Raw genomic sequence first — 23,966 nt, 5'->3', positions numbered from 1 at the left:
TCTCAGATGAGAACCACCTGGCCAAAATCAGCCCCGGTCTCTGGCCCACAGAATCATGATTAGAATTATTTTATTTTTATTTAATTATTATTTTTACTTTATTTTACTTTACAATACTGTATTGGTTTTGCCATACAATGACATGAATCCACCACGGGTGTACATGCGTTCCCAAACATGAACCCCCCTCCCACCTCCCACCCCATATCATCTCTCTGGATCATCCCGGTGCACCAGCCCCGAGCATCCTGTATCCTGCATCGAACATAAGACTTGCGATTCATTTCTTACGTGATAGTATATATGTTTCAATGCCCTTCTCCCAAATCATCCCACCCGCTGCCTCTTCCTCAGAGTCCAAAAGTCTGCTCTACAGATCTGTGTCTCTTTTGCTGTCTCACATACAGGGTCATCATTACCATCTTTCTAAATTCCATGTATATGTGTTAGTATACTGTATTGGTGTTTTTCTTTCTGGCTTACTTCACTTTGTATAATCGGCTCCATTTTCATCCATCTTATTAGAACTGATTCAAATGTATTCTTCTTAATGACTCAGTAATACTCCATTGTGTATATGTACCACAGCTTTCTTATCCATTCATCTGCTGATGGACATCTAGGTTGTTTCCATGTCCTGGCTATTATAAACAGTGCTGCGATGAACATTGGGGTACACGTGTCTCTTTCTATTCTGGTTTCCTCGGTGTGTTGGCCCAGCAGTGGGATTGCTGGGTCATAAGGCAGTTCTATTTGCAAAAAAAAAAGGCTTTATATATATATATATATAAAGCCTTTTTTATATATATAAAGCCTTCTGCCAATCTTCTCCGAATCTCTGATTTTCTTTCTAATCCTCTCACTCAATTTCAGGCACTGCTGCTGCTACTAAGTCACTACAGTCGTGTCCGACTCTGCGTGACCCCATAGATGGCAGCCCACCAGGCTCCCCAGTCTCTGGGATTCTCCAGGCAAGAACACTGGAGTGGGTTGCCATTTCCTTCTCCAATGTATGAAAGTGAAAAGTCAAAGTGAAGTCCCTCAGTCGTGTCCAACTCTTAGAGACCCCATTTCAGGCATATCTCAGCTTTCTCAATGTATGATTCTAAACATTCTCTTTACTCCCTTTGAATCACTTCTCCCCACTCTCTTTGCTTGACTAACTCCTGTCTAGTCTTAAAAGCTTAACCTTAAATGAGAGTATAATTCTTTGGGACTTAATTGAAGGTGAGAGAGAAAATGGGCATTTTAGTTAGTAAACAATGGGGAAAAAGGAAACACTGATGATAAGAAAATAGTCCTGAATTCTTTTAATTTTTACTTTGTGAAAAATTTGTTGTAAAAAATAATGAGAGGTAATGTAGAGAGAGAGATGGATCTTAGAGTTTGAAATGTTTTGTGTGGCCTTAGGAAAAAGCTCCAGATCTCTCTCCCTCTGGATTTGCTTATCTGTAACATGAGGATGTGGTCTGACAGAATGAGGTCCACTGGAGAAGGGAATGGCAAACCACTTCATTATTCTTGCCTTGAGAACCCCATGAACAGTATGAAAAGGCAAAATGATAAGATACTGAAAGAGGAACTCCCCAGGTCCGTAGGTGCCCAATATGCTACTGGAGATCAGTGGGAAATAACTCCAAAAAGAATGAAGGGATGGAGCCAAAGCAAAAACAATACCCAGCTGTGGATGTGACTGGTGATGGAAGCAAGGTCCAATGCTGTAAAGAGCAATATTGCATAGGAACCTGTAACATTAGGTCCATGAATCAAGGCAAATTGGAAGTGCTCAAACAGGAGATGGGAAGAGTGAATGTCGACATTCTAGGAATCAGCAAACTAAAATGGACTGGAATGGATGAATTTAACTCAGATGACCATTATATCTACTACTGTGCAGGAATCCCCTAGAAGACATGGAGTAGCCATCATAGTCAACAAAAGAGTCAGAAATGCAGAACTTGGATGCAATCTCAAAAACTGCAGCATGATCAGCATGTTCATTTCCAAGGCAAACTATTCAATATCACTGTAATCCAAGTCTATGTCCCAACCAGTAACACTGAAGAAGCTGAAGTTGAATGGTTCTATGAAGACCTATAAGACCTTTTAGAATGAACATCTAAAAAAGATGTCCTTTTCTTTACAGGGGACTGGAATGCAAAAGTAGGAAGTCAAGAAACACCTGGGGTAACAGGTAAGTTTGGCCTTGGAGTACAGAATGAAGCAGGGCAAAGGCTCATAGAGTTCTTCCAAGAGAACGCATTCGTCATAGCAAACACCCTCTTCCAACAACACAAGAGATGACTCTACACATGGACATCACCAGATGGTCAACATCTGCTGGGGTCCAGCCAAGGTGGATCCAGGGTGATTCGAAGGGGAGACGGAGTAGGCGAGGGAAAAACTTATTTATTAATATAAGATTAGATTAGGAAGAAATAGTGTAGTAGGAAAATTAAGAAGAGAAAAGAGGCTGAATAACTTGGTTTACATGGAAAGCCAATAAAGTTCCAGACAAGGAGCTTGCACCATCTACGTTAGGCCACCTGTGTCCTCTTGAATAGTGGGGGGTGCCCCACCTTGGGCTCCCTCTCTCGTGGATCTTAGAAGCCAGGACAAGTAAGTAGACATGGTGAGCCTCCACGACCCAGATGGGAATTCAGCCAGAAAATAGAGTAAAGAGCTAACACGGGGGAAACCAGTCCTTCCAATGACTTGCCCGGCCTCTATTGTCTAGAAAGGCCTTTTATACCTTTCTGATTGTACATAGAGATCAATGGGTAATACAAAATTATGCAGCGTTAGCAGCCTAGTCTTTTATCAAAACCAGGCTTTTCTCTCTGCATACCTAGTTGTATACACAAGTCTTAGGTGATTTATATCATCTTCTGGCCAAAAGGGCCAATTAATATTTTACAGTCCTTTTCTGATAAGGTTTGTCAACCAGAAGACTTATTTGTGTTGTTCTTCTCAAAGTCTGGTGCCACTCTCAGAAAGCACTAAATAAAGTCACATTCTTACATAGCAAAGATACAGCAATTTATAACAACTAAAAGGAGTACAGTGATTTATAACAAAGGTAATTAATTCAAAAGTCTAGTGTTGCTAACATCAAAACTATTATATATCTTTTTCCATATCCTGTTTACATTGATTAACATCCTCCCAGGTGCCTAAAAGATAAAGAATATGGAGGCCTGGCAGCAATCATTGAGTCAACAGTGAAATCCCATCACAAATATGATTTTTAGCTCTTTAGAAAAGGCTCTGTATCTTTAAGATGCTTTTAAGCTTTGTGCCTCGCGGTTGGGGGGCTGTGAGCAATTCACAAGCTGTAAGAGGTCCGGGGGAACCTGTTAGGCAAGCTAGAGAGTTATCAGAGGGGGTTTAACTGAAACATCCCTTTCAAATGCAGAAGACTAAAGCCCTGGGTTGACTTTTTCCAGAGTGTGTCAGAAGAGTGGAAAAGCAGAGTACAAAGGCCAGCAGATTTTTGGTTTTGGGGGTACATGATCAGGAAATACCAGGGGGACACCCTGAGATCTGACTCGCCTCGCCCATCAGGCCTCTGCCGCATGACCTTGTCACGGGTGGGAGTCCTCACGCTGGCTCCCGGCAAACACCGAAATCAGATTGATTATATTCTTTGCAGCCAAAGATGGAAAAGCTCTATACAGTCAGCCAAAACAAGACTGGGATCATGAGCTCCTTATTGCCAAATTCAGACTTAAATTGAAGAAAGTAGAGAAAACTGCTAGACCATTCAGGTATGACCTAAATCAAATCCCTTATGATTATACAGTGGAAGTGAGAAATAGATTTAACAGACTAGATCTGATAGATAGAGTGCCTGATGAACTATGGAATGAGGTTCGTGACATTGTACAGGAGACAGGGATCAAGACCATCCCCATGGAAAAGAAATGCAAACAAGCAAAATGGCTGTCTGGGGAGGCCTTAGATAGCTGTGAAAAGAAGGGAAGTGAAAAGCGAAGGAGAAAAGGAAAGATATAAGCATCTGAATGCAGAGTTCCAAAGAATAGCAAGGAGAGATAAGAAGGCCTTCCTCAGGGATCAATGCAAAGAAATAGAGGAAAACAATAGAATGGGAAGACTAGAGATCTCTTCAAGAAAATTAGAGACACCAAGGGAACATTTCATGCAGACATGGGCTTGATAAAGGACAGAAATGGTATGGACCTAACAGAAGCAGAAGATATTAAGAAGAGGTGGCAAGAATACATGGAAGAACTGTACAAAAAAGATCTTCACGACCCAGATAATCATGATGATGTGATCACTCACCTAGAGCCAGACATCCTGGAATGTGATGTCCAGTGGGCCTTAGAAAGCATCACTATGAACAAAGCTAGTGGAGGTGATGGGATTCCAGCTGAGCTGTTTCAAATCCTGAGAGATGATGCTGTGAAAGTGCTGCACTCTATATGTCAGCAAATTTGGAAACCTCAGCAGTGGCCACAGGACTGGAAAAAGTCAGTTTTCATTTCAATTCCAAAGAAAGGCAATGCCAAAGAATGCTCAAACTACCGCACAACTGCACTCATCTCACATGCTAGTAGAGTAATGCTCAAAATTCTCCAAGCCAGGCTTCAGCAATATGTGAACCATGAGCTTCCAGGTGTTCCAGCTGGTTTTAGAAAAGGCAGAGGAACCAGAGATCAAATTGTCAACATCTACTGAATCACCAAAAAGCAAGAGAGTTCCAGAAAAACATCTATTTCTGCTTTATTGACTACGCCAAAGCCTTTGACTGTGTGGATCACAATAAACTGTGGAAACTTCTGAGAGAGATAGGAATACCAGACCACCTGACCTGCCTCTTGAGAAACCTATATGCAGGTTGGGAAGCAACAGTTAGAACTGGACATGGAACAACGGACTGGTTCCAAATAGGAAAAGGAGTACACCAAGGCTGTATATTGTCATCCTGCTTATTTAACTTCTATGCAGAGTACATCATGAGAAATGCTGGGCTGGAAGAAGCACAAGCTGGAATCAAGATTGCCAGGAGAAATATCAATAACCTCAGATATGCAGATGACACCATCCTTATGGCAGAAAGTGAAGAGGAACTAAAAAGCTTCTTGATGAAAGTGAAAGAGGAGAGTGAAAAAGTTGGCTTAAAGCTCAACATTCAGAAAACGAAGATCATGGCATCTGGTCCCATCACTTCATGGGAAATAGATGGGGAAACAGTGTCAGACTTTATTTTTTGGGGCTTCAAAGTCACTGCACATGGTGATTGCAGCCATGAAATTAAAAGACATTTGCTTTTTGGAAGGAAAGTTATAACCAACCTAGATAGCATATTCAAAAGCAAAGACATTACTTTGCCAGCAAAGGTCCGTCTAGTCAAGGCTATGGTTTTTCCAGTGGTCATGTATGGATGCGAGCGTTGGACTACAAAGAAAGCTGAGCACCAAAGAATTGATGCTTTTGAACTGTGGTGTTGGAGAAGACTCTTGAGAGTCCCTTGGACTGCAAGGAGATCCAACCAGTCCATCCTAAAGGAGATCAGCCCTGGGTGTTCATTGGAAGGACTGATGCTGAAGCTGAAACTCCAGTACTTTGGCCACCTCCTGCGAAGAGCAGACTCATTTGAAAAGACCCTGATGCTGGGAGGGATTGGGGGCAGGAGGAGAAGGGGACCACAGAGAATGAGATGGTTAATTGGCATCACCAACTCGATGGACATAAGTTTAAGTGAACTCCGGGAGTTGGTGATGGACAGGGAGGCCTGGTGTGCTGTGATTCATGGGGTCGCAAAGAGTTGGACATGACTGAGTGACTGAACTGACTGACTGAACATGAGGATGTTCATATTTGTCTTGTTGGTTGTGAGGCCTAAAGCCATTATTTCAATCTTTTCATGATAACTCTATCTCCAGTGCACCTCAGATCAAGCACCGGTGTGTCTCTCTTCCCACAATTCAGCAGAACCTCCGTGCTCTTGGTCTGATCTCACAGGTACCATCCATTGTCAAAAGCAGGATCACAGGTCACCCTCTAAGAGAGAAACCCTTGCCATTCTGAGGAAATATGGATCCTTAAAGCCCCAGAATGAAATCAATCCTCCCCAACGTAATCCTTAGGGCAACTGGATTCTCCATGATAGACACACACCCTCCCCAAGGACACAAGGAGAATAGAATGTGAACTTAACATTTATTACTCTATCTGGTGATTTACTTGCTTCTAATCTGACTGAACTCCAGGAGTTGGTGATGGACAGGGAGGCCTGGCGTGCTGCGATTAATGGGGTCGCAAAGAGTCGGGCACGACTGAGCGACTGAACTGAACTGAACTGAATTTGCAAATGGAGATGAGATGGTTGGGTTGTACCACCAACTCAGTGAACATGAATTTGCGGAAACTCCAGGAGATGGTGAGGGAAAGCCTGGCATGCTGCAGTCCATAAGGTTGCCAAGAGTCAGACACAACTTAGTGACTAAACAGCAACTGGAAAGGGGAGAGTGTCAGAGTCTCATGTATCAGTGAATGAGAAGTGGGGAAGTCCTCTGAACAGTGAGACCCTTACCACACAGACAGGATGCAGCCAGACAGAACTTAGGGCCCCTATTTTCTGACTGAACTTGCACATCAGGTAAATTCTCTGAGCACGAGTAACCTAAGCACACGCTAGGCTAATTCTGCCCAGTTCAGCTGATCTCCAAAGATGAGAGGTAGTAACACCATGGTGAAGAATCAGGCTGCAGAATCAGGCTGCCTTGTTCTAAGTTCCAGCCTTGCCTCTTTTGGCTACTACCCAACCTCTTTATTCCTCATTTGCATTGTCCATTATAATAATAGTGTCTTCCTTGAAAATCTGTTGAGAGGCTTCAACTGACATAACCTCCTTAGCACAGTATCTGGCATAAGTATCTGACATAGATGCATTCACCCACCTAACTGCAGTCTTTCAGGCTGCTGTCACTGTTTTTATGATATTGGAGGAGGCACAGAGTTACTTAGACAACTCCCAGTGAAGGGTGGAGATTGGTTAAGGGGTTGGTGGGGCTACGTCACTCTATTTCCATGACATCATCCCTCTTTTTCCCATGGGTCAGTGGATGCCCCAGATACAGACAAGGAATGAAGAGGCCACCTTTCTCTTTCCTGACCATTTCCCAATTACAAATTTATTTAAAGTAAGAAGCTGCGTTTCTGGGTATAAATCCTCCTTGTTGGGTTAGTGTTCTCAGAGCGTGATTTTGGACTGGTAGCTTCCATATCATCTGGGAACTTGTTAGAAATGCAAGTTCTCAGGCTCCATCCCCAGCCTACTGAATCAGGAACTCTAAAGATGGAGCCCAGCATCCCACATTAGAACACATTGTCCAGATGATGTTGATGCATGCTAAAATTCGAGAATCACTGGGTTAAACCATCAGCTATCAATGCATCAACTTACTTATATTTCTTAAGTTCAGATTCACCTCAGAGGATGAGAATGGTGACTGGAATAGAGATGGTAGAGGAAGGATTACAGCGATGGGCACTCAGGATGAAGAACAGGTCTCCGTCTTTGACAGCAGAGGGCAAGATGAGGGTCACTAGCCATTCTGGACAGGAAATAAAGGTGGTCGATTTTGTCTGACATTGGGAAGGTGTCTGTGCATTCAGCAGGGCCTGGGGACATGACACCTAAGCTAGGATATCTGCACTTGTTGGGAAAGCTTCCGGTTGATGTAAACCAGAGTGGGATAAAAAGAGAACTTCGAAGAGCTCTGAATTCTAGCAGTTGTCCCTGATTTCTGTACATGTGTGTTTTGGTAACTGTGTTTTTCCTTTGCCTCTGACCCCACGGGACAAGGATGACTCTTCTCCCTGTTTCAACTCCTTCATACTTTGCCAGAGGGATGTTCCTTCCTTCCCCCTACACATACTTCATTCCAATAATAATAAACTATTTATAGTTCACCCAACATGCACTCACATGGCTGCCCTCTCTACCTGGAATGTTGTTTTTCCTTCAATAACCTGAAACTCATTTTATAAAATTTACTGCAAATATCACAACCTCTAGGAAGCCTTCTCTGATTGTTAGAAAGCTGACCATTCCTTTCTCTGCGCCACACTCACATTATCTGTAGATCGTCATTGTTCTCAGCATATCACATTGTCATTCCCTTATCTGACCTCTCTTGACACTTCAGAAAAGGGATTGTATTTTATTAATCTCTGTAGCTACTTGATAATTTTTAAAAATCAAAACCCCCAAATCTGTGTTCATTATTAAATCTGATGATACTACTAGAATTGTAATATCTTTATTATAATTTTTAACTGAAATTTTTATTGAGATAATTAAAGACTCACATGTGGTTATGTGAAATAATGCAGTTATATGAAATAATACAGTGAGTTCCTTTGAGCACTTTGTCTCACTACCACTGAATGTAACATTTTATAAAACTATAGAATAACATCACAATGGATACAATCTACCAATCCTAGGCAGATTTCCCCAGTTTTACTTCAAGTAAAAGTGGTTCCAAATTGGGAAAAGAGTACATCAAGGCTGTATATTGTCACTCTGCTTATTTAACTTACATGCAGACATGTGAAAGGCCAAGCTGGATGAAGCCCAAGCTGGAATCAAGATTGCTGGGAGAAATATCAATAACCTCAGATATGCAGAGACACCACCCTCATGGCAGAAAGTGAAGAGGAACTAAAGAGCCTCTTGATGAAAGTGAAAGAGGAGAATGAAAAAGCTGGCTTAAAACTCAACATTCAAAAAATGAAGATCATGGCATCCAGTCCCATCACTTCATGGCAAATAGATGGGGAAACAATGGAAAGAGTGAGAGTCTTTATTTTGGGGGGCTCCAAAATCACTGCACATGGTGACTACAGCCATGAAATTAAAAGACGCGTGCTCCTTGGAAGAAAAGCTATGACCAACCTAGACAGAATATTAAAAAGAAGAGACATTACTTTGCCCACAAAGGTCTGTCTAATCAAAGCCATTATTTTTCCAGTAGTCATGTATGGATATGGGAATTGGACCATTAAGAAGGCTGAATGCTGAAGAATTAACACTTTTGAACTGTGGTGTTGGAGAATACTCTTGAGATCTGCAAGGAGGTCCAACCAGTCCATCCTAAAGGAGATCACTCCTGGGTGTTCACTGAAGGACTGATGCTAAAGCTGAAACTCCAATACTTTGGCCACCTCATGCGAAGAGTTGACTCATTGGAAAAGATTCTGATGCTGGGAGGGATTGGGGGCAGGAGGAGAAGGGGATGACAGAGGATGAGATGGCTGGATGGCATCACTGACTCGACGGATATGAGTTTGAGTAAACTACGGGAGTTGGTGATAGACAGGGAGGCCTAGCGTGCTGCAATTCATGGGGTCACAAAGAGTCGGGCACAACTGAGCGACTGGACTAAACTGAACTGAAAGGAAATCAACCCTGAATATTCATTGGAAGGACTGATGTTGAAGCTGAAGCTCCAATACTTTGACCAACTGATACAAAGAGCTGACTCATTGGAAAAGACCCTGATGCTGGGAAAGATGGAAGGCAGAAGGGGACGACAGAGGGCAAGAGAGTTGGAAGGCATCACCGACTCAATGGACACAAGTCTGAGCAAGCTCTGGGAGATGGTAAAGGACAAGGAGGCCAGGTGTGCTGCAAAGAGTCAGACATGGCTGAGGGACTAAGCAACAACAATGTGTATTCATGTGTATGTGTGTGTCTGTCACCTGTGTAGATTCCTGAATCCACCACCACAGGATCCCTCATGTTGACCTTTTATAATCATACCCATTTCCCTCCATCAGGGAAGGGAAGCCATAACACTCAGGAAGCATTAATTATCCTTTAAACTTTTGTCATGTCAAGAATGTTATACAAATAAACGCATTCATTGTATGTACTGATAAATTTGTGCGATTGATTTTTTTCACTAGCGTAATTCCCTAGAGACTCATCCAAGTTGTTACAAGTATCAATAGTTTATTATTCATCTACTAGTTTTATTTTCACACTTCCCTTGATGACTAACGCTGTTGAACAGCTTTTCATGCTCTTATTTCTATCTGTTAATCTTCAGTGAAATTTGTCTTCCTATCTTTTGCCCATTTTCTTACTGGATTGCCCTTTTTCTCCCCCCACTGTTGTGTTTTGAGAGTTCCTCATGTGACTCGATCCTTTGTTGGATATGCAGTTTGCGAATATTTTCTACCATCTGTAGCTTATATTTTCACTATCTTCCCATGGTATTTTACCAAGCAAAAGTTCTTAATTCTGAATGAAGTCTAATTTGTCAATTTCCCTTTTTTGGATCATGCTTTTGGTGTCAAGTCACAACTCTTTGACTAACCCTAGGTCCCAGAGAATTTCTTCCATCCTTTTCTCTAAAAGTTTTGACATTTTTATGCTTTGCTTTAAATCGAGGATCCATTTTGGTTAATTTTTATATATGGTGTAAACGTTTGTCTCAGGAGTTGTTTTTGTTTTGCTTATAGCTGGGCTATTGCTCCAGCATCCATTTGTTGAAAAGACTATTTTTCCTTCACTGAATTGATTTTGAATTGTCAAGAGTCAATCGAGCATATCTGTGTGGATCTACAGTTCTGGGTTCTGTAGTTTGTTTTTTCCATTGATCTACATGTCTATAACTCCACAGTATGTGTATGTCTTAGTCGCTCACTTCTGTCTGACTCTCTGCAACCCCCTGGACTGCAGCCCACCAGGCTCCTCTGTCCTGGGAATTCTCCAGGCAAGAATACTGGCGTGCAGGATCGAACCTGGGTCTCCTGCATCATAGGCATATTCTTTACCATCTGAGCCGCCAGGAAAGACCCTATTCCTCCGCAAAACAAAGCAAACAACCAAAAAACTCCACCACCCTTTTGATGACTTCAGCTATATAGTAAGCCTTGATAGTGGACAGAGATTTTTTCCTACTTTATTTCTTTGTCAAGATGGTTTTAGCTGTACAGCTGTGCTTTGCTATATTATTTTAGGTTAAGCTCTCCTGTGTCTACAATAAATCCTGCTGGGTTCTGATAGAAATTGCATGAAATATATAGAACAACTTAGGGAGAACTGCCATTTTAACTATGGTGAGTTTTCCAATTCATGAATATGGTATATTTCTCTACTCATTTAGGTCTTTGATTTCTTTTCCTAATAGTTTGTGATTTCCAGCACATGGATTCTGTACATGTTTTTTTAAAGTATATATCTAAGTATTGATATTTTATTTGGGGGTGATTATAAATGATACTGTACTTTTAAGTTTTTATATGTTCATATTTAGTGATATACAAAGACATGCAACTGGTTTTTATTAGTTGTCTATCATGTAAACTTTCATAGATTCTTTGGGATTTATATATAGACCATCATGTCATCTGCAAAGAGAAAATTTTATTTCTTCCTTTCCAATCTGTATGCCTTTTATTTATTTATTTATTTTTCAACCAAGAACTGACTTTTATATTGGCATTCTATAGATTGGGGAACATACTTATCAGTTAAATAATACAAAGAAATACATAATACAAAATACAAAAATACATAATACACACAAAAAAATTGCTTTCTTATACTGAACATGTCAGGATGGCACCAGACACTATTCATGGATAGTCAAAAATCTCTTTCATTTCTGTGTAAGAGGATGGTCCTGTCAAGCAGTGAATGTTTCATAACCTTAATTTATTAGGAAATGACCAAGCTATTCAATACACTGTCGTCACTTAGTTTAGCACAACGATAGAAAGTCAGTTTTTTCTTGCCTTACTCTGGTGCCCAGAATTTCAGGTACTATGCTGAATAAGAGAAGGGTAAGTGGACATCATTACCTTGCTCTTGATCTCAGGGAAAAAAACCATCTTTCACCATAAAAATGATGTTAGCTGAGACTTTTTGTAAATGTTCTTTATTAAACTGAGGCAATTCCCCTCTGTTCTTAACTTGCTGAGAGTTTTTATCAAAAATGAGTGTTGGGTTTTCTCAAATGCTTTTACTGCAACAATCAATAATAACCAAATGGTTTTCTTATTTAGCTGTTGATATGGCATTTCATATTTGTTGAGCTTCGAATGTTGAACCAGTCATGCATAGCTAGAATAAATCTCGCTTGGTTATGGTAAACAGTTATATTTCTGCATTGACAGATTCAGTTTGTTTATATTTTGTTAAGAATTTTTCAGTCTAAGTTCATGAGAGATACTAGTCTGTAGTTTTCTTTTTTTATATTTTATTTGTCTGGTTTTGATATCAGGGTAATTCTGCTCATAAAATAAATTGGAAAGTGTTTATTCCTCTTCTATTTTCTGAAAGAAACTGTGCATAATTGGTGTTTATTTAGAGGTATGATTTTGGTATGATTTTCCAGTAAAACCATGTGTATCTAGAACTTTCCTTTGAGGAGCTTTGTAATTATGAATCCTACAGCTGCAGATTCTGTAGTAATATCATCTATTCTGTGTCTTCTTTCTTTTTCATTTTTGACAGTCTTAGTAGAGGCTTGTAAACTTCATTGATCTTTTTCAAAGAGCCAATTTTTTGTTTTATTGATTTTTCTCTGACGCTTTCTTATTTTCACTTCAGAGGTTTCTGCTCTTGATTTTTATCATTTCTTTCTACTTGCTTTGGGATATCATTTCTCTTCTTTTCTAGCTCTTTACAATAGGGGCTTACTTATTGGAGACCTTCTCTCATTTTCTAAAATATGCATTGAGTGCTATTAATTTCCCTCTCAATGCTATTTTATTAACATCCTAATATTTTTGATATTTAAAAATGTTTTTCATTTTCAAAAATTTTTATTATTTTAAAATTATTTTAAAATATTTTAAATAATTTTATTTCCTTTGGATCTTATTCTTTCACTCGTGAATTACTTAAGAAATATATTGTTTAATTTTCCTGTTGGTTTTCTATTATAGATTTCCAGTTTAATTTCATTATCATCAGGGAACATACTGTTCATAATTACAATTCTTTTCAATATGTTAAGGTTTGTCTTATGGCCCAGAATATGGTGTCTCTTGGTGAATATTCCATGGGCATTTGAGATAAAAAAATGTATTCTACTATTGTTGGGTAAAGTGCTATATAAATTAGATGCTGTTGGTTGGTCGAGTTGCTCAGATCTTGTATACCCTTGATGATTTTCTCTCTAGCAATTCTATCAGTTGTTGAGAGAGAGGTGTTAAAGTCTTCAATTGAGGATATATGTATTTCTTCTTTCAGCTCTACAAGTTTTTGTTTCAAGTATCTTTGAAACTTTTGTTTGGTATATGAACATTTAGAATCATTATATCTTCCTAGCAGACTGAGCCTTTTATCACCATGTAATGTCTACCTTTGTGGCTAGTAATTTTCTTTGCTCTAAAGTCTACCTTATCACATATTAATATAGGTAATTCTGCCTTTTAAAATTACTCTTTGCATGGCATATTCTTCTCCATTCTTTTACTTTCAGCCTACTTACATCATTGGCTGTAAAGTGAGTTTCTTGTAGCAGCATATAGCTGGGTAACTTTTTTATTTTAATTTGTTCTGAAGCTGTCTGTCTTTTGACTGGTATATTTGGGCCACTTACATTTAGTTATTATTCATATGTTAGTGCAAAGTCTGACATTTTATTATTTGTTTTCTATTTATGTCCTCTGGTTTCATTTATGTGGTTTTTTTTTTTTTTGGTCATCCTATGGGTTATTTGAACATTTTTAGAACTCTACCTTAATTTATTTATATTCTGACTGTATTGCTTTCTAAAATTTTCATAGTGGTTGATTATATTACAACCCATCTTAAGTATAAAGTGAAAGTGATAGTGAAGACACTCAGTCGTGTCCGACTCTTTGCGATCCCATGGGCTGTAGCCTACCAGGCTCTTCCCTCCATGGGACTCTCTAGGCAAGAGTACTGGAGTGGGTTACCATTTCCTTTATGGGTATTTTAATACCTGTAATTAATACCTGACAATCTACCAGTATCACCATTTAACTAATCAAATGAAAGTATAGAAACTTTACTTCCACTAGGCTCCTTTAACTTACCCACTTTTAATTCTTAATTTATTGAGCATCATGTTTTGTTTCAGTCATCAAACATGATTTAAGAAGCTTACGAGGAGAACAATAATGTGAGGATTACTTTTATGTGACTGGGTCACAGTATGCCCAGATATTTGGTCAAACGTTATTCTGGGTGTTTCTGTGAGTTTGTCTTTGGATGAATTTCACATTGCATGTTAGCTAAGATGTAGATTTTATTCTGAAAGCAATGAAGGACACTGAAACTTTCTGAGCAAGAATTACATGAACGAACTTGCATAACAGATTGTACTCCCTTGCATTGTGCAGTTAGTGTTCACCACGAAGACAGAGGAATCACAGTTAAAGTAGGAAAGAGGGCTTATGAAATATGTTGGAAAAAGCTAACAAATAAGAAATGTTCACTATAGGAATGTCTTTAGTTAGGATGAGCATATATAGACTCATATGTGTATGCATATGTAACTGTATAAATTCTTATTGATTTGTTATATAAATGATTTAATAATCCTATATCTACCCAATTCCATCATGATTCCATCAGTAAAATATACTACCCACAAATATATTGATTGATGAATTCTGAAGGATTATTATACAAGCCCACATTTGCATTAATTGTAAGCAGAGAAAAGAGAACATAGGGAGTAGCTTAGAAAAAAATAATTCCCCAAATTTAAAAAAAAAACAACAACATGGAATTAGACTGAGATTTATCCAATGGATTCCTTTTGGGAATTTATGGAAAGACCTAGAAGTATGAAAAAAATGTGAAAGTAGTTCTCCAGGACTTCCTTTTGTCTAAAAAAGTTAAGGTGATCTCAAAATGTTGGAGAAATAAACACAAGAAACTTGAAGCTATCTATATATTTTTTAAAGAATCAGTTACTTTAAAATTAAGGCTGTACTGAATATAATTTAAAAATTTTTTTATTAAAGTATAGCTGATTATAATATCATGCAATCATGATAAAACATTACATGTTTAATATCATGTAAATTTCAGGTATCGTGTAACAGCACAATTACCTGAAACTTTTAGATTGCTTCCATGTCTTGGCTGCTATAAACAATGCTGCAATGAACACTGAGGTGCATGTATCTTTTCAAATTATGGTTTTCTCCAGATATATGTCCATGAGTGAGACTGCAGTATCATATGGTAGCTTTGTTTTTAGTTTTTTAAAGAACCTCCATAATGTTCTCCATCATAGTTGTACTAATTCACATTTCCACCAACAGTATAAGAGGGTTCCTTTCTCTCCACGTCTTCTCCAGTATTTATTATTCACAAACTTTTTGATGATGGCCATCCTGACTGGTGTGAGGTAGCTTTGATTGACATTTCTCTAATAATCAGTGAGGTTTAGCATCTCTTCATGTGTCTTTTGGTCATCTGTATGTTTTCTATAAGAAATGTCTATTTAGGTCTTCTGCCCATGTTTTGATTGGGTTGCTTTTTTTTTTTTAATTGAGCTGTATGAGCTATTTACATATTTTGGAAATTAATCCCTTATCAGTCACATCATTTGCAACCCATTCTGTAGGTTGTCTTTTCATTTTATTTATGGTTTTCTTTGCTATGCAAAAGTTTTTAAGTTTAATTAGGTCCCGTTTGTTTATTTTTGTTTTTATTTCCATTACTCTAGGAGACAGATCTAAAATAATATTACTACAATTCACGTTGAATTTCACATTTTAATTTATAGACTGAGTAAAACAAATTCCTCCTTCTTTATGCATGGGTCTCATCCAGTCAGTTGTAGGCCTGAATAGGACAAAAGGCTGACCGTCCCCTGAGTAAGAGGGAATCCTTCTGCCTGACTGCCTTCAACCTGGGCTATCAATTTTTTCTTGCCTTCCAATTTAAACTGAAACAGCAGTTTTTTCTGATCTCAAGCCTGCCAGTTTTGGGACTGGAACTACACCATCAGACCTCTTGGGTTTCTTGCTTTTTGATTGCAGATCTTGGGACTTGTCAGCCTCCATGATCACTTGAGCCAATTCTTTTAATAAGTATTCTTATATATGTATGTGTGCGCAAGTGCGCACACACACACACACACACACACATCCTATTGATTCTGCTTCTCTGGAGAACCCTTGCTGCTGCTGCTAAGTCTCTTCAGTCGTGTCCGACTCTGTGCGGCCCCATAGACGGCAGCACACTAGGCTCCCCTGTCCCTGGGATTCTCCAGGCAAGAACACTGGAGTGGGTTGCCATTTCCTTCTCCAATGCATGAAAGTGAAAAGTGAAAGTGAAGTCCCTCAGTCTTGTCCGACTCTTAGCGACCTCATGGACTCCAGCCTACCAGGCTCCTCCACCCATGGGATTTTCCAGGCAAGTGTACTGGAGTGGGGTGCCAAGCCTTCTCCGCTGGAGAACCCTTACTGATACAGTTATTGTATGTACCTATATTTTTGCTTTTTCTGTTTAATTTTTATTGAAGTATAATTGCTTTACAATGTTTATTTCTGCTTTTTCAGTCATTTCTTCCTTCCTGAAGCTCTAAGGTGTATTCTTTTACCATGTCCTTTCTATTTGAAAAACTTCCTTTGGTCAACCTTTAAAGGTAAACCTGCTAATGATAAATTCCCTGGTGGCTCAGATGGTAAAGCGTCTGCCTACAATGCAGGAGACCCAGGTTCGATCCCTGGGTTGGGAAGATCCTTGGAGAAGGAAATAGCACCCCACTCCATTACTCTTGCCTGGAAAATCCCATGGATGAAGGAGCCTGGTAGGCTATAGTCCATGGGGTTTTCACTTTCTTACAAAACTTATCACATGTGGTAACAGAAACTGACTCTCAGGCAGTATGGGGTACCTCTTTCCTGGGAGTTCCATCTGGATTTGGAGTCGGGAACAGAGGGTGCTTGTAGGATTACATAGTGCCAAGGCTCAGATAGGAGAGTTTATGGCCTGGTTGTCACTTCTGCACACAGGCATCTGCTGAGAGATTTTGCTTTCTGTCTGGTATTTATCTTCTGGCACTGTGAGGGTGTTCCCTTGTTAACAACTATGAGGGACCTTCAGGTAGGCCTGCACTTTGCTCATGGCACACAGGAAACATTCCACGGCCACTGCTCCAATCCCAGATGCTGGAAAAGCTGCTTCCTTGCTCCTCCCAGGAGCTCCTTTATGGTTCCCAGGCTCATCCAGCAGCCTCTGGGCCCACTAAGCTCACAGGCAGTCAGAAGACTGCTTCAGGTCCATCTGCTCACCTTGCTAGGGACCAGGAACACCAGTCTTTGTGGACCACTGGAGGGATAGAAGCCTGCAACTATTTTGTCCAAAACCAAGAGTTTTCTGTGGTTCTCTGTTATTTCCACCTTTCCTTGGTTCTGGAAGGGGAAAGGCGTAGGGATCCTTCTCACACAGACAAAGTTATTTAAGGTCTTTTTGCTTCCCCTCTAATTCCTCCTCCTGTAGCCCAGAGTATTCTAAAATAGCTTTAGGTACACTCTAAGCATCTTCCTATTCTTCCAAAAGGAACATACTAAATTCTAAAGTTAGTGAAAGAACTGCCAGTGGTGGAGGATCAGTCACCTCTTATTCAGAAAAATGGCTCAAGTCCCAGCTAGCCACCCTGTGCACCCCACACCTAACCTGCCAACCCCAAAAGTATAACAAGACTGACAGAGAGAAGGGGAAGTTCCCTCTGAAGTTACCAGTTGTTGGAAGGCTATGTCTACAACTCTCCTCTGGGGAGGAGACATGCTTCTGTTTTCCTCCCTGTGTTAATCTGCTCGGGCTGTTTTAACAAAGTACCACAGACTGGGTGGCTTACCAATACAGATTTATCATCTCACAGTTCTGGAGGCCAGGAGTCCAAAATGAAGGTACTGCGGGATGGGTTCTTGCTGACGGAAGGGCCGGTTCCAGGCCTCTCTCCTCAGTGTGAAGATGATTCCCTTCCCCCTGTGTTTTCACGTCATCTTCCCTATGTGTGCACCTGTCGTTCAACCCAGATTCCCCCTTTTTATAAGAACACCAATCATACTAGATTAGAGTCAACACTAATGACCTTGTTTTAATTTAATTTCCTTTGTAAACATTTCTATCTCCAAATAAGGTCACATCCTGAAGTACTGGGGATTAGGACTCCTGTATATCTTTTCTTTTTGAGGGATAAGTGCAAGTCCCTAAAGCCAAGTGATGAGCACAAAGGGGAGCCTGGCATATTGTTCCCTGATGAAGTACCTGATTTGTCAGTGGACTTGCTGGCCTCCCCTGTGCTACCTGAGCAGGTAAGAGAAATGTGGAGGGAAGCCCCCCAGCTCCAGCTACTCCACCTCTACCTGCCTGGGCCCCAGTAGCTCTAGGTTTTCAAGAAGAATGTTAGTTGTCAGGTGGATTCTGCACATGACCTCAAGCCCTAAGAACTGGCACACAGATGAGAGAGGAGGACACAACCTTGCCAGGGATAACTCTGTGGGAAAAAGAGGCACATACAGTGGGGGGATAGAGTCTTGCTACCAACTTAAGGTAAGCTGGAAGATACAGCTAAATCTCAGGGACTCCCCGTGTCTATGGGACCGAAGGGAACTCTTCATCCACAGGCTCTGTTAGGAGTAACTGTGACCCACAACCAGAATAGCAATTACCTAGATGAGTAGCCTGGAGGGCTGCAGTCCAGGTGGTCACAAAGAGTCGAACACGACTGAGCAACTACGTATGCATGCACGCATCCACCAAGAATGGCCCACAACTTTGTCAAGGCTGTAGGGCAAGGCCACCTCCCCCACACCTCCATAATTCCAGGGGGGAATAGATAGGCAATTGGTCAAAACTGAGGAAAGGGCCTGGAAATAAATCAAACCATGCCAGGCTTGCTCTTCACTGAGTTGAGACTCAACGATAACGTGCACATGCCCACACAGCGGCACTAAGATATATTCCCCTCTAGGGCCTGTTGTTTCCCTTGGCATGAGACCATGGGCAGTCTCCCCTTTCACTGGGTTACATTAAATATGACTTTTAATGACTATGGCTTCTATCAATCATCTTAAAATGTAATAATATGTATTTAACCTTTCTTCTATTGGACATTCAGGATACAGTTTGTATTTTCGAATTATAGATCGTCATAATCATCTTTGTACATACATCTATGTCCAATTTCTAGAGAAGACATTATTATCCTCAGTTTTTTTCAGATGGGAGGATTAATGCTAACCAATTTCAGATGTTAAGTGACTTGCCTTCATCACATGCTAAACCCAAGTCTCTGAATCACTGACTATGTTATCAGTAAATGAAAACGCTCCTTTCTGCCTAATGTAAAACTTGAAAAGCTATCTCATTTTCTCACCCATTTTACTATATATTAATATACTGTGTTATACTAGATAATGAGCTATGTTTTATTTATAGAATATTATCCATAATATTCTGTATATGTCTTAACTAAATGTATTTTATATCAGCTGGATAATTTCATTAGCATGAGAGAAAGATGGAAAAATTCATGAATTGGAGCTTTAAATATCTGTTTTCAAAGCCCATTAGAGAGAGGTAGTTTACCATGATAGTAACCATTTGTGACCACATATATATTACAGCACATGGGTCTGAATTTAATCTGAGTTTATCACACAGTAAAAGACAGCAGCAAAGTCGTGCTGAAGAATTATGGCCTCACTATTTCTTAAATATGGTTGGAACTCTGATCTGCCATTTCCATGCTGTAAAAACCTGAATAAATTTTATCTCTGCACCTCTGTTCCTATTCTATAAATTAGGAATAATCTTAGTACCTACCTCAGGGTTCATGAGAAGATTAAATGAGAAAATTCCTATAAGGTTCTTATTTTAGGGACAAAATATACTCCACAGAAAATGTTCCATGAATGTTATCTACTAATATTACTTCTTTTAGAAACCACAGGTTAACATAGATATTGGATTCAGGGTTATTTACCCTCTGATTTAGATACAAGAGACTCATCAGTTTTCACCCTCAGTTCAGCTCAGTTCAGTTGCTCAGTCATGTCCAACTCTTTGCCCCATGAACCGCAGCACGCCAGGCCTCCTTGTCCGTCACCAACTCCTGGAGTTTACTCAAACTCATGTCTGTTGAGTCGGTGATGCCATCCAACCATCTCATCCTCTGTCGTCCCCTTCTCCTCCTGCCCCCAATCTTTCCCAGCATCAGGGTCTTTTCAAATGAGTCAGCTCTTCGCATCAGTTGGCCAAAGTATTGGAGTTTCAGCTTCAACAATACCAACTATATTTTTAATATGTAAATACAGACACACTAATGCATCTGCAAATATTTATAAAAATTATCATCATAATAAGTAAATAGAAAACAGAAAAGTAATCTTTCTCAATTATAACAAAGGGCTTCCCTGGTGGCTCAGATGGTAAAGGTTCCACCTGCAATACGGGAGACCTGGGTTTGATCCCTGGGTTGAAAAGATCCCCTGGAGGAGGGCATGGCAACCCACTCTAATATTCGTGCCTGGAGAATCCCCGTGGACAGAGGAGCCTGGTGGGCTACAGTCCATGGGGGTCACAAAGAGTCAGACATGACTGAGCAACTAAGCACAGCACATTATAATAAATGTGTAATCCTGTAAGTTCCTATAAGTAAATCCTGTAAGTTCCTATAAGTTCTTTCACAATATGATAAATATTGACTGAGGAAAATAATGAAATTAAATCATATACTGGGTAAACAGAAGTTAGGTTTAGCTAGAAATACAAAACTGATTACAGCAAACACACACAAACCCTTTTTGCTGGAGCTCAATATGGATCATGATAAAACTTCATGAAATCAAGCAGTATGTAACAGCACCAAGTGAAATTCCAACAAAGGGCGGGCTGTACCCCCAACACATCTCTTCAAGTTGAAGCCTCATTACCAAAGCAAACACTTGCTGGAGAAGAATTTGGAGTTTTCTCCCACTCTTAGGAGGAGGATTATTCTGGCCTCCCAGGTAAACCTGTGGAAGATACCTACTTTCTGTAGAAATCTTCACCATGGAAAATAGTACACTTCACATTTTCTTTAGTTGTGTCACAGATGAGGTTACCCAAAGACCAGCAATGGGGAAGAGGCAGCCTTGCCCGAGGATAAAGGATTTGTAAGACTGTGAAGAAATCTGGGCCGTTTCAGGAATGAGAAAATCCCTAAGCCTCCACTTCTGCCCAGCCCACAGGAAAGGGTGAGAGGCAAGAGGCAGGGAAAGAGCTTGCCGCGGCGCTGGACCTCAGAGGTAAGCCTTGTTGGTTTTGGCAATGCCTGTTCCCGTTGTTAGAACACGGCCGGCATGCTGCTGCCAACTCCCAAAAAGAATATAAGGCTTGTAGCACACAAGAGGAATGCTCCTTTCCTGCATCACAGGGTGTTATAAATAAAGCTGGAGCTTTTTATATACAATCTAATGGTATGCTACTCAATGGGAAGCAGAGGAAGGAGATGAAAGAAAGCCTCATTTTGCAGAAAGGAGAAAAAATGGACATCACCATTCATCTGAAACACATTTCAAAATAAGTCAAGGAATGATTGCATGCTACGGAGATATAGAATTAAGCCTACAATCCAACATACAAATTGAGTGTATGTGTGTATATATGTGTGTGTGTGTGTGTGTGTGTGTGTGTGTGTGTGTGTGTATTTGTGCCTAGTATAATATAGATTAATAGCAATTTTTAAATGTATTCTGAGAAGTAACAAACAGCTCTTGGATTTTACCTGTAGGAAGAAGAATATACACTGTGGCAGTAGTTTTAAGGTGAAAGATAAGCCATGCTCTAAATCCTTCATTTTCTAGAGTGGAAGCATTTCTCCCAGCAGGAAATGGGGCCCCAGGCCCTGACCTACCTGTGCTGGTGTGGGTACTGGGGCTGGCTGGGGGTGGCGGCCCGGAGCCCTGGGCTGGGGATGAGGGCTGTCCATCACTCAGCTGCTTGACTCGCTTGCGGTGAGATTTGCCATTGTAATGGACCTGGGCCTGGGCTGCAGAGTTTAGCTGGATGTTGCACACCTCACAGAAGGAGAAGAGAATTTTCTTTTTCTCTTTACTCAGCTGGTCCTCAGGCCTGTCGTTCTTTATCCCTTTTTCTTCAAAGCCCCTTAGAAAAGTTGCCATATTCATAATTCCATCTTCAGAGTAGTTGTCAGGGCTTAAGGAATACTTCATACCTTAAAAAAAAGTACAAATGCTTGTAAAATATATGCCTTCTTATTTTCTAGCATGATTATGATTAGTTTTCATGGTATGGTTTAAGCTAAAGTCTCCCAGCTACTCAGTAGTCATGCTTGGAAAAAATCACCCAAAGTACTTACCTGAGCAGACATGATCTTTGCACATGTGCTCCCTCTGTCTGGAGCATTTTCCACTCCTTCCTGTCGCCTTCTCCCATCACTTCTCAATTCTTTTGCCCTTTTAACTCCTGCCTACCCCGAGACCTTAGCTGGTGCATTACTCTCTCCGGGAAAGCTGTCTGACCCTGGAAATAAGCAGATTCCTGTCTACATGTGCTGTGACCTCCCTTCAGAACACCTCTCACCCTGTGCACTTCCTATGTATGTGTGCACTTATTTGGTTTAAGTTTGTTTCCCGAACAGAGTGTGCACTCTGGGGGCGGCGGGGCATAAACCTCATTTCTGGATCTGTTTAAGGAAAGGATGAAGGGTGCTAAGAATCCATACTGTGAGAAAGGTGTGTAGACACAGAGGTATATATGATACACACACACACCTCCACACCTGCCAACAAATATACGCTCTACCTAGGGGAGGAGGTGAGCAACGAAGACTAAAACACATTATGTCTGCAACTTACATTGGGTTGTATTCCAAAAGCCCCTTTATAAGTCAGCCAGTGAGAATTTGAACATATTTTCTTATAGATGAAGTGAAACAAATTGTTTTTAGGTGTCCACATTAGCCCATAAACATCAATTCAGTCTTTGATGAGGCCGAAATGCAGAACATCTGAAATACAAAATAACAGAAATACGATATATGGTAATCCAACAATTGAAAAATAGAAAAAAGTAAAACAGACTAAGATAACATTTGGTTTAAGTGCTGATTTTCATTTATCTAGACAAGGATAAAATGATAAATTATAATCTAAGTAAAGATTTTAAAGGAGTACCTTTAAAAGTACCTTCCAGTACCTGACGATCCCTAAGTAATGAATATAGCCTCAGCTTTTTATTTTGTTCAGTTCCACTTTAACATATACAATTTTTTTCATTTTAGTTAATACCAATATTACCCGTGTTTTATACATATCAGTGTGACTATTACAATGTTTTCGGTTCTCAACTAGAATAAAGAAAAAGATACTCTCATAAAGGAAAGAGGAGAATGATATTCAAGAATATTTGGGCAAAAACTAAGGGAAAGGGGGTATCCATGAAAAAGATTTGGCTGAGGTGGACCTTAGCGTGCTATGAGGGATGAAGTGTTCAGACAAAGGGAGGATCGTAGCTTGTGAGGGATTCCGCCTGTGGGAAAAACTCCAAGATCTTGGGCTGAGCAGTTGATTGGTCCAATTTGGCTTGCAGCTCTAGGGAGAAGCAACTAAAGAATAGTCCGTATTTGGGGCAGTCACCAGTTAAATGTTTAAAATTCAGAAAATAAATTATAGTACAAGGTATGACCATAGAGATATTGATTCCATGTATACAGTATGCCAAGAACTTCTTCACACTCACACACCTTTTTGCAAACTGCCAAATGCATCATACCATATGCCAAACCATAACCTTCAGAGAACTGTTAGAATGTTACTAATTTTGATGCATCAAACCTCTTTGGTTCATAAATACTTTACCCTGATGCCACCAATTTAAGGAACTCTTTATTTCACAAAACTTTCCAAATGAATCTATTCCTTTCAGCTCTCCAAATAGACAATATTCTTCCTTAAAATCTATTCAGACTACACAAAAA

General features: G+C 40.1%; 1 protein-coding gene and 1 non-coding gene across 4 annotated transcripts in view; one reads left to right on the top strand and one right to left on the bottom strand.

Annotated features, from left to right (window-relative positions):
- Positions 1-22,200, bottom strand: part of ZNF385B (zinc finger protein 385B) — a 353,720-nt gene extending 331,520 nt beyond the window's left edge. For all 3 annotated transcript variants that reach the window (XM_068967001.1, XM_068967002.1, XM_068967003.1), the window contains exon 1: positions 21,882-22,200. In XM_068967001.1, the coding sequence (XP_068823102.1) occupies positions 21,882-22,200 (319 nt within the window). The remainder of the gene's footprint in view (positions 1-21,881) is intronic.
- Positions 16,644-16,715, top strand: TRNAC-ACA (transfer RNA cysteine (anticodon ACA)). Its single transcript has one exon. It is a non-coding gene; the product is annotated as a tRNA-Cys (tRNA).
- Positions 22,201-23,966: the final 1,766 nt, after the last annotated feature.

Source organism: Capricornis sumatraensis, chromosome 3 (genome assembly GCF_032405125.1).
Source record: "Capricornis sumatraensis isolate serow.1 chromosome 3, serow.2, whole genome shotgun sequence".
Lineage (NCBI taxonomy): Eukaryota > Metazoa > Chordata > Mammalia > Artiodactyla > Bovidae > Capricornis > Capricornis sumatraensis.
The sequence above is the reverse complement of the archived record's forward strand: the minus strand, read 5'-3'. Positions and strand labels throughout refer to the sequence as shown.